Here is a 12,018-nt window from a genome sequence, read left to right as displayed (position 1 = left end):
GCATAACACATGAGGCATAAGAAATTGAACCAACCAGAGTTCTCTATTACATGGAAGGGAAAGAAACGGAGAACTTCGATTGGTACATATTCTTATGCATTACGTGTTATGCGTTATGCAAGAGTCTGTGCTACCCGCTTTACGCTTCGTATCATCGGAATCCTGGGGCTCTATTCTCGAAAAGAAACGTATACGAAAGTCTAGGTAAATACTATAGTATACGTAAAGCCGGCGGCACACGATGCTTGTTTTCCTACTGGATTGCTAGCTGGATTAGAATCTTGCCACCGTATTGGATGTCATGCTGTCAGTGCCAGCATCGCAGCCAATACAGTGGCAAGATTCTAATCCAGCTAGCAATCCAGCAGGAAAACAAGCATCGTGTGCCGCAGGCTTAACATATACTGTAGCATTTCCCTAGACATTCGTATACGTTACTTTTCAAGAATAGAGCCCCTGTTTTTTGATTGGTTGAAGAACGTTGTACAACGCAAATCGGATGCAGGGTGAATCCAGCATAACCACGAAAAAAAAACCAGATCTACAGAGCACCAATTGGCACCTTTTTGCTACTAGTGCAACTGTTGATTGGTTCACTAGTTTCAATAAATGTCAAATTCTGTCAAATTCTGTTTTTCTTTAATGTGAACTTTCTATTATACGATCTTTATGTTTTGCGACATTGCGAAATATTGTAAATAAATAGCGAATGAAGAAATTTTGTCTTTTTTTTTTAACAGATTAATATTTTGCGGCATATATAGTGTCTAATAACCAAAGAATTACATTTCGGCATTTCTTAACCTAACCCTAACCTATACATTATTTCTCTTTTTATCGTTACATACATATTTTTTCTTCCCCGTTCTACGTTTTCATCGCTCGACTACAAAATGAGTTCTCACGGAAAAGCAGAAACCGACAGACTCAGGAAAAATTTGGAAGAACAATTGGATCGGCTCGTGCAACAGTTAGAAGATTTGGAAGATTGCAGGTTTCGTTTCGTTCCGATTCTTTTCAAAAATTTTACATTTATATATATTTTTGTTTTCTTTGTTATTTCGTTAACAGAGTTAATAAAACTCTGGACGAGACAGATTATCAGGAATGTAAGGAAGATACCATGGAACAGCTCCGTGAGTTTAACGAGAGTTTGCAAAGAATGATATCTGGGAATATGACGTTAGTCGATGAACTTGGAGCAATGCAATTGGTATATATCTTATGTATTTTTCTTAACAAATAGTAATGTAACACATTCTAGTATACGTTTCTACTCGACTGAAAATTCTTAACAGGCAACTCAAGCAGCCATCAGTGCTGCCTTCCAAACACCAGCCGTGATAAGAATGTTTGGTAAGCGGGAACCTACTGGACTCAAGGAACGTCTCTCGCAAATCGATCGAGATGTAAAATTAGGAAAACTGAACAAAGAAGCCGCCGAACGCCAACGAGGAGAAATATTAAGTGCTTTGAGGCAACTTGGAGAAAAATTAGAACCGTCTGAGTTACAGTTGTTGGAACGATTATCTTTAAATAATATAGATACCACCAGGTATGTGCAAATTACCGAAACAACGGGAAAGGGTAAAATGGCTCTAGATGTAGTCGGCAAGGAAGTTAAAGCTACACAAGATACTTGAATTAATCGTTGGTAATTGTTATAACAATGTTACGTTATTTTTAATTATTTTGTATCACTATTTTTTAAGAGTTTTGTTAAAGAATTTTTTTATCGAACAACTTGTATTTTTATACAATGTGTCTTAGATTTTTATTTTTTTATTATTCATGATTTAAAACAAAGTTTTGATGCCATTAACATTCAAACGCTTGCAAATTGAAATGTATGTGGTAAACTGTACAATTAAATCACTTATAGATTTTGCTGTAATGTAGCAGGAATATATTGATTGTTATTTGATGTAAAGAAATGGTTCTGTATATTATGGAGATTTTAAATATAAATAAGTAATCAAAGATAAATAATATAAAAAACATACACAAAACTTTTAATATATAAATAATATATGAATAATTTCAAATATGAATTATTTGCTATTGTTTAAGTATTTACTGTGATCCAGCACAAATAGTTACATCCAATTAGATTTTATAGTACACACCAGATACAACATATATAAAGGTATCTTGTATATGTTCACAAGAGATTGTTACATATGAATTATGAAATAAATATATTGATGTTTCTGTGTGACACTTACCGTTTCCACATTTAAAGAAATCATTTCACTTGATAAATTAAAGTAAGAATTGCAAAGAGATAACATCCCAAGACAAATATGATGAATAACTGTTAATTAATGACTGAAATAACAATATATATTTGTTCACATTATGACAGACGTAATTACGTTGTGGTCTGTTATTAATATACTGTATAAGGAACAAAAACTTATCTAGAAAAATAATAGGTCAAAAAGATTAACAAATATATATATATATATATATATGTACCTTTTACGAATTATTTTCGCGCATATGATTATCATTATATCTTTTCAGAATCTGCGTAAATATATAAATATCAATAAGTATAAAACTATGTTTAAAAACTATTTTGTTATGTAGCTTGATACAAGTAAAAATAGTCTTTTAAGACTTGCGTGTACATATAACAGTCCTTCCTAGAAAGGAAGTTTACGAAGGCATATCGAATTGGTGTCAAGAATATATTAATGTGCTTCTACTACTATTCTCTGATATGTGTGCATATATGCATACATATAGCCTATTCCAGAAATAATTTTATTCTTTGAAGTCTTTGATTAATTTAAATCACATTTAATTTTATTTATCCTCTCAAACCTTTGTCTCACAAGATTTTTTTAATTTTCAAATTTTTTTGCTTGTAACACAAAACCTATTATCAGAACTGTTGGAAAAATGATAAGATAAACGGTATTCTCTGTTCAATATCAACTTGGGACACTGTATACACATGCATACACACACATTTACACATATATTATATACAACAAGGTATGAAAAAAGCGTTCAGATAAACAAGTAAATTAATTCTTTTCATACACTAAAAAGTGCTTGTACCTTTATATAAGTATACTTTTTTTCTTTTTTAATCTGAACGCTTTCTTATATGTCATTGTACTCAATGTATTCGTCACATAAATTAACGCTTACGCCTGCACACTCTTTTGTGTTCACGCTGCCAATGAACTTGTTGACAGTCTGTGCTGCAATATGCAGTATTCCAACAACAATGATATATCGCTTCAGCTTCGCAATTATAACACTATAACAAATGATGGACATTTAAGAATAATATATCTCAAAAAAAAAACGACTAGAAAAAAAGATGAGAGAAAATTACCCATTGTTTCTTTTTTATGTCAGAGACGACTTGTTGATGTCTATCGGTTAATTGCCGCAATTCTTTAGCATGCTCCGCTTGTAGTCTCTCTAATTCTCTGCACTTTTCAAGCTCTAATTCACGGCGCAATTTTTCTAGCGCCGTTGTCGTAGGTTGTTCCGAAGTTCTGCGTTCTCTTTTAATCTGCAAATTAATCTGCACAGTTGTCAAGATATAATCGTATAATATAACCGTGTGAGTACGTGATTGAGGCAAAGGTTTACCTTGGCAGGAAGCCCATCCGTTTGTATTTGTTCAGTTTGTACGAGAACGCATTTTGATCTCGGTTCTTGGCAACTAGATGTTACCATATCTTCTTGGGAACCTTCCTTCTTTAAACCTTGTGGACATGTGCTTGTTATGCTTTCTCCCGCGGGTTCGTCTTCCGCTACAGGTAAACGAGGCACCTGTCTTTCTTCATTCTCGGCATCAGTTTTCGTAGCATCTTGTTTATTATCCGTCTCATCGTTTACATTTTGCGTTTCAGTATTGCTTTCTGAACTCAAGCGTTCGACTCTTACTCTCAAATCTTTAATCAGTTGCTTTGGTGAATTAGAATCTTGTGAAGCACTTTTAGAACCCGATGATTCCAACTTTCGCATTTTTGCAGGTGTAGGAGCGTCGTCTGTTGTATTCGAGTCATCTTCCTTATTCTTTGCCAACTTTTGCAACAAATTCTGATGATGCTTTAGCTCTTCAAAAGCTCTGTTCCAAGCCATTGATTTTTTTATCTATAAAAACATTTTTAATTATAAAAAAAAATCGAAATTTTTGTATCATTTATAGAATTAAATATCTTGGAAAGGAATTACTTATATATTTCAACTTATATGTTATATGTAATTAGTTGTATGTTTTCAACTGTTTGCACCGTAAAGATGCAATTTCATGCAGCGAAGGAAAACTGGGTTTTTACCTACTCCACCACAATCAAAGCAGTGTTCAAAAGCTATTCGCTCTTCTCCTGCTTCTCTTTCATGGAGTGTATCTTCGCTAGCTTTAATTTTCGGGTATTGCCAAAAAATGATCAGCCATGATCGTTAAAAACACACTTAATGACACTTAATAACACTTAATTCAATATAAAATAAAATATATTTACGATATTTATATCGCTATATTCTACAAATGAATATATGACATTTCAGCTTTCAGCATATTTCGCTATCAGTTGAACAATATCAAACTTTGAGCGTAACTTCGCTGTACACGAAAATTGATAGAGTGGGAGTAAAACGCCAGCTTTTATTAGCTGTATGAAATGGTATCTTTACTATCGTCTTTGATTCTTCTCATTTCTTTTTTAAAAATATAATAGTTTCTAAATTGATTTCCTATGGAGTTTTTTTTCTATCGCAATTATGATACGAGAGTATTCATTGCGAATAAACAATAAACTTAATATCGGTGTTTTTAAAATTCGGATAAGTAATACAGAGTATTCAGATTTAGATTTTTACCTGCAAACTTTGCAATGTGGAAGAAATTGGCCGAATAAAAACTTTCTCGATATTAGCCCTCATATGATGACCTCCGAAAAAACGCACATCATATACATTGCCATTAACTTGCATGACTTTTGCTGGCCAATATGGATATCCCTTTTGCTTCGCGTAGACCAGTTGATGAGGAGGATTACATGGTATACAGAACCACATTTTTTCGGATTTTTCATTCGATATACGATAACAATCAGCGCAACGACGTATTTCTTGAAGATCGTAACAACAGTCCTGATACATCGTGCGTCCCATATCCGCTATCACGCTATTAACTGCTCGAGCAACAAGACAACGAGATACTTAAAAAGAGAAAATGCATCGAATTATAAATCTCTTACCTCCATGATATATAATGATGTTATGTAGAATATTATGTGCATCAGCCTCAAATTCGGCGAGATTGTTATACTCATTATTGCTCGTTTTCGCATCCATTATCGCTAAATCCATGTGACGCTTTATAAGAATTCCTGATCGCCATGCATCTTCACCTTCACTCACCCAGGTTGGTCCGGAAAAGCCATTGGGTGGTGTAACGATCGGATCGTTGTTAAAAACAATGGTACGATTTGTAATTTCCGGCGGTAATTTCGCCTTTAGATGGCCACACGTAAAACTAAGAATATGGTTGAGATCAACCTTGTCGGAATATACATCGCTGTTTGTTTTCTGTAAGATAATTTGTAATGTTTTAATGAAATATCATCAATATTATAGGATATATATTGAGAACTTCGAGATGCTTACTTCGCAGAAACTGCAAATCTTTAGTTTTGCAGTGCTGGGTACATGGCATTCCGAATGATAAACCCTGCAGCATTGTTCACAGCATTCGACCGCACCTGCTTGCTGACATTTGCAACAGTACCAATCGTGATTATCATTCTGTAATATATCTGACGGTGGCAATCTGTAACTCTCTTGCTCGATGCCACTTTTCGTGGGCACTTTCTTCAACAAAACGAGTCCATCTTCGACTGCCTTATTGAGTTCCTCCTGAGCCTCTTGTTCCGTAAAGCCGTAAACTCGAGCCATGTGCCGTACCATACGATCATTACTAGGTAGGCTCCTTTGATGTACCGTGATTTTAATCGTATCCCAAATCCGCTGAATCATAGATGGATCGCTTCTCCGATGTACAGACATATCGATAGCAAACTGTAACAAAAAATAACTTGTGCAATTCATTCGTATACTTCTGTTTCCTTCCTGAGTTTTAATATTTCTATTATAACCAAATTATTCAACGGAAAAACAAAATATTTAATCAGTTACTCATACAAAAAGAATTTAGTAAAAAAATTAAAATATTTTTGTAGCTCCAAAAATAAAACAAATGTAAGTAAATTGCTTATGTGAGTCTCCGCAATTGTTACTAATGTTAGTGCATAAATAATATATTCATAAGGCGATAAGAGAACCAAGAGAACTGCACTGAAATCTAAAGTCGAAACGTTTACAGTTAACTTCGTTGATAAGTACATTTCAATTGTTTGTGAATATCTTATCGTCTTATAAATATATTATTTATGCACTAACACCCGTGGAGACTCTTATAGGCTTATCACTTATATAATAACTTATATATAATATACTTATATAATAAAAAAGATTGCTAATTAGTTTCAAATAAATAATTACGTACAGCTATATATATAAAATATATTTACTTAAAAATAATATATATACAAGTACTAAAAAAAAATGTGTTCAATGAAAAAATTAATTACTATATTAAGATAAATCTCAATCAAAAGCGATCTGTTTAAACGCTATCATTATAAATATTTGATTTCTTTTACTCTTAATTATTATTTCCTTCCGATTTCATGGTGTAATTAAACTACCAATAAAATGAATATTAAAAATTCATATATATAGATGATATAATTACGACTCACTAAGAACTTAGAAACATTAAAAATTAATGAAGATGAGTCATTGTATTCTTTATTAATGGACTAATGAGTTTCTCTCTCTTCAATTTTTCTTTACTTTGTTTTTAGAATGAAAGGACGGAAAGATCATTTGTATTCAGATGTGTTCCGTCTTTTCACACGATAACTTCGTATTTTCTAATCTCAAAGCATTATCATGTAAGTTATTAAATTATAAATACTATCATTTGTAATAGATATGAGAGTGTTGTATTATAGAATTTCATTATGTTAAATATCTTTTTTAAACATTTAATAATTAAAGTATACATGTTTGTAATTAGCATTCCGTGAAGAACAATGATATGTTGTGGAATTGTGTACATTGATAAGCATCCGAAGCGAGGATCGAAACGTTTAGTAACGAAATTATCGAATAAATTCATTTACACACGAACTACCAATGTTTGACTCGGAAAGGCATCTCCATATACATAGATTTAAAAATTCATAACAGTAAAAATATAGATAGTTGAGCCATCAGCAACGTTTAAGTTGATAAGTATTTTGCCCTCATATGCAGTCAATACAGTACAGATAAATTTAAATTGCATTAGGCACGTTAACTGGGTACCCACATATATATCAGTATATGCAGTACCCATATGCTTATAACAAGTACTTTATTCAGTCGATTTCTATCAATCTCAAGGTGTGGTAGTTTTGCAAATAATCGGTGTAAATAAGTTTCAATAAACAAAGACAAATATTTTTAATCGAGGAAGATCTGCCATCGCACTATGCATTCCGCGGTGCTAGATGCAACAGGTTACACTCTGTTGCTATCCAGTTTTATTACGCTTGTGATTCTGTTATGGAAAGGATGTAAACGCAAGAAGAAATTGTCGTTTTACGTTCTTTCGGCATCTGACGTTTTTAGTGCTATTTTAACGGCTATTATATTGCTCGTGAATCACATTGATGATGGGATAAGACTGAGTTATAACTGGCAGAATAACACTAATGGTGATATATTCAATGCATGGACAATGGGAGAAGACTACCGATTTCCATTTTTACAGACTCATCCACGGGAGGCAGTCAACGAGATTGATCTTAATGTAACTTTAACGTGTGGCATGCAAGACTTACTTATGCAATATGGGATGTTAATTGCTGGACTGACAAACGCGTTTATATCTTTGCTGACCTTTACTGTACAATGTAATCTCAATGCAGTATGTGCAAAACGAAGATGTGCCGATGTAATGAGATCGTTGAAGAATACTCATTTGGAACCAAAAAACGTTGAAGTCAAATGTCAAGACGGTGAAATGTCAAGACGAAAAAATGAACAGGAATCAGCATCTCAACAAGCAGATGATATTAATGTCAAGAATAGGAGCAACATTATACAGAGAAGTATGAAGATCTCAAACTTTCGAACGCTGAAAGAAGATGACAAAAGGCCGACTAATTTCCTCGTCATGAGTCATTGGCTCGTGCCGTTTCTTGTTGTAGGAATGTTATATTTCGCCGAATACAATGACATGAATGACACAAGAGATGCGGAGGATATCGAATGCATATTTGGAAGTAATTTTCCAATGAATGACTTTGATACATTTTCAGTCACTGATGATAATCTGAACATCACCGGCTCTGTTACATACATGACGTCGGAGCATAATTATTTCTTTAATGAAATGCCATCAAACAGGTCAAAACCAAGCAGCGCAGAAATAGATGAAGTAGTATCTAAAGTTCAGAACATCGTTAGGACTGCTTTACGTTATGCGAGCAATTCTACCATGAAAATTACAAATTTCCATAATACTCCTAGACTGCAGAATTTAACGCAGTACATTCTAATACACAATTTAATGAAGTATATAAAAAACATTACAAATGTTAATGGCGTTCGAGGACTGAATAGTACACTAATAGAACGGGATATAAGTATCCATAACTCATCTACAAACAATAGTATACATTTAAATCAAGATTCAGAAGTATCATTACTCTACGATGTGTCAAAGAATGCGTCAGAAGAATCAGATGTAACTACATCTGAGAGTCTAAGCAACGTATCGCAAGTGTCAATTAAAAACAAGGATGACAGTCATCAAGAGGATGCGCAAATATATTTCGCAAGTACGGAGGAAAGCACAACGCAAACGACCACCGATACTTCCATCGTGCAAAATACAACATTTGTTTCTAACAATCAAATATATGATGAGATAATGAAACGTATTCAAGCTGCCAGCGCGTATTCAGCGAAAAATCATTACAATCATTATAATCATTTAATTAATCGACCCAAAGATGGAGACCAGCCTAAGATTAGCAATCTAAATAATTATATGGAGAAGAGGAAGCCGAATTCAATCAAGGATCTATTTTCCAAAAATGATAATCGCTACATTAATACTAGGACCGAACAGAACAATTCATTGCATATGACCAACGAGTGCCTCGTTTCAACCAAGTTCTTAAAACTGCAGCTGTTTGTGTTATCCTTTACGATGTACTTTCTGCCAATTCTGCTCTCCTGTATCCTACAAATGCGAGGAAAGCACACGTGTAAAAATATACTCGCGATGTTAAGAGCGAAAACCGATCTTACTTCCAAAGATGATAAAAAGATTCGTCGTCAAGATTCAGTAGAAGGACCCAGCATGCCACAGGGATCAAGGAACCACAGTTGGACAGATATAGATGCAATAGAAAAGGATCATGAAAGTTGCAAGGAAAATGAAAGCATGGCTTTAGAGATAGATTGCATGATAAGAATATTTGATACTATCACGTTATCGTTGATTTTGTGCATAGTTTTCTGGACACCGGTATTCTTGGGGACTCTATTAAGAGTATACTCGTGTATCCGCGCTCCACAGTGGTTGAACGACATAACATTCTTAAGCGCTGTTTCTTTCGGTATCGTAAGAAATGCCCTGAATATAAATATAATCAGAATTCAAGAAGCTTGTAGTGACAATATGAAAGAAAATAGGATACATCCAGTTGAATAAGTCATATATGTGTGTATGTTTAATATAAGTTATATTATTCAATATATATTCGAATATTAATGAGTTCAGTATAATAATGATAATGATAGTAATCAGAATTGATTTTTGCTTCTAGCAAAAGACACGGATGATACAGTGCCAATATAGCATTACATCCTTATTATTTGTCAAAAGATGAACTTTACACTGTAAATCCGTTTTCTGTGACTTTTGGAATTTAAATTGATAAGTATATGTTATTTGGCGAAAGCGAGAAAGAGAGTTCTAGTGCAGTCTAGTGCAAGAATAAAAAACAGATCTTGCGTTACACTTGTGTTACTTTGTGTCTTTTGCTGGAAAGCACCAATCTCTGATGTAACAACAGTGATCACTTCATCTCAGTTTAACAGCAAACAATAAGGATGTAATGATTTATTATGGATGCTTTCCATTTGGTAACACAAATCGACAGAAATGTAGTTCTATCTTTTTATTGACTGAAATACCAAAAAAGATAAAGTGCACTTAATGATACAAGTGTTATTCTATCTTTATTAATCACTGAATGCCAAGAAAGATAAAATAATGTTTGTGTCGTCACTAAATACGAAACACCTTGTGTTACGTTAGTTTCTTTCCATTTTTTCACAAGTGAGATATTGATAATGAGTCTAAAAGTAACATATTTTACACTCAAATAATGACATTGCTTGCTTACTTTGAACAAAGTCAGTATAATAATAGGTTTTAAAACCTTGCTTTTAACACGAGTTACACACTCAACACTTAGTAAAGTACATGGCTATGTCTCAAGCTTTTGTAGATAAAAACTGAGTTGACTCTCGCATGTAAGAATGAAAAGGAATGTACATTCAACTGAGTCATATGTATGCCTGTATTTACAATCAGACCTTATATTTAAGATCTTTAAATTTATCTTTAGATGCTCAGTAGTCAATAAAATAATTCGTAGAGCATCCAAAGATTAAATTTAAAGAAGTCTTATAAGCTTTTTACAATAAGCTATTACTTAAGTTTTAAGTCTCAAATCATAAGAAATTAACCAATCACAGAATGTAAGAAAAATTATCGATTGGTCAATTTCTTATAGCTTAAGACTTAAAGCTCGGGCAATGATTTATTGTAGAAAACCCGTTAAATATAAGGCCCAACTATGAATACAGGCAATAACATGACAAATGAGAATTATCTTATTTTGATGCAAATGGAAAGCAACAATTATATCATTTGTCCCTTACTGGAAAGCACCCTTTGCATCAAGGATCACATACATTTTGCAGTCGTGAAATAGTCGTTTTTGGTACACGCTGATGTGGCAGAGAAAGGAGAATTTGTCAAAAGCATCAGAAGTATACTTTATTCGATTTTGTCTGAAATACCAAAAATAAAAAAAAAATATCAAAAGTAGATATATTTCTTTACATACAAAGTCATTAAAACCCCGATTGTGACTTAACTCTAATCGCCTGTACCATCATAACGAAAATATTTCTCATGCTGTACGAAACAAATACGTATGATTAGATAATCGCATTTTATTCCAGAAGCGCGTTTCCAGCGTCAATATTTCCTGCCCGTTATAGTAAATATTGTCGCGAAAGTGCCCATATGCGAATTGAACGAAATTCGTAAAGGTGTACGCATAGATAGGACGTTCGCTTACTGTGCACTTATCACTTATCGCGAGCAAAGTTTCGGTCGCTATGCGGACTGTAGATGTAGACGATTGTCGGCAGAGTCGGCAGAGTTATCCGAGATATCGCGGACGCCTTTTCTAATGGCCCTAATTGGGTTCCACACCGTCACGGAGGCAAGTACATCGATCAGGCGAGTGAATTCCTTTGATTGTTGCCGTCGCCGCTCGCGAAAGCGGCCAGTAACGGGCAGCGAAACACAGCAATTAACATAGGAATACCACCCGTACTGTGCGCTGTGCAGTACTACGCGTACGTACAGTGGTACGTCACAAGCCCGACTTAACCTCCTCGTCAGCGGGCTTAACAATGCGCGCGCAACTTATATAATTGCATATCGACAAGTTGTTTTTTTTACACGTATGGTACTTAGGTACGTACCGCACAGTAGAAACGATGCGCGCGGTGCCGGCTCGAATTCGCGAGTATTGCTCACGTCAATGTCTTTCAAGAGACTCATATGTAGAATCGATAATAGAGGTCCCAACAATTAACATTTGAAAGAAACCTTTGCCGATT

The 12,018-nt window shown here is 34.1% G+C and overlaps 2 protein-coding genes across 5 annotated transcripts; one reads left to right on the top strand and one right to left on the bottom strand.

The window, feature by feature from the left end:
• The first annotated feature begins 637 nt into the window (after positions 1-637).
• Positions 638-1,706, top strand: LOC108759225 (protein LZIC). Of its 2 annotated transcripts, none has more exons than XM_018504561.1 (3): positions 638-998; positions 1,082-1,213; positions 1,299-1,706. In XM_018504561.1, exons 1-3 carry the CDS (start codon positions 894-896, stop codon positions 1,641-1,643), a joined length of 582 nt encoding a protein of 193 aa, XP_018360063.1. In that variant the 5' UTR covers positions 638-893; the 3' UTR covers positions 1,644-1,706. The 2 variants fall into 2 exon arrangements, with proteins under 2 accessions (XP_018360063.1, XP_018360062.1); XM_018504560.1 differs by having other exon boundaries at positions 894-994; positions 1,072-1,213.
• Positions 1,707-2,824: 1,118 nt separating this feature from the next.
• On the bottom strand, positions 2,825-11,999 carry LOC108759224 (zinc finger MYND domain-containing protein 11). 3 transcript variants are annotated; one of them, XM_018504556.1, is made up of 7 exons: positions 11,469-11,999; positions 5,641-6,051; positions 5,232-5,562; positions 4,852-5,165; positions 3,616-4,122; positions 3,353-3,547; positions 2,825-3,274 (listed from the first exon to the last, which is right to left on the bottom strand). In XM_018504556.1, the coding sequence occupies exons 2-7, from the start codon at positions 6,037-6,039 to the stop codon at positions 3,152-3,154; spliced, it is 1,869 nt and encodes a 622-aa protein (XP_018360058.1). In that variant the 5' UTR covers positions 6,040-6,051; positions 11,469-11,999; the 3' UTR covers positions 2,825-3,151. The 3 variants fall into 3 exon arrangements, with proteins under 3 accessions (XP_018360058.1, XP_018360060.1, XP_018360059.1); XM_018504558.1 differs by having other exon boundaries at positions 3,353-3,535; XM_018504557.1 differs by lacking the exon at positions 11,469-11,999 and adding an exon at positions 7,923-7,943.
• Positions 12,000-12,018: the final 19 nt, after the last annotated feature.

Source organism: Trachymyrmex cornetzi, unplaced genomic scaffold (genome assembly GCF_001594075.2).
Source record: "Trachymyrmex cornetzi isolate Tcor2-1 unplaced genomic scaffold, Tcor1.1 scaffold1732, whole genome shotgun sequence".
Taxonomy (NCBI): Eukaryota; Metazoa; Arthropoda; class Insecta; order Hymenoptera; family Formicidae; genus Trachymyrmex; species Trachymyrmex cornetzi.
This window is presented reverse-complemented; position numbering and strand designations above follow the sequence as displayed.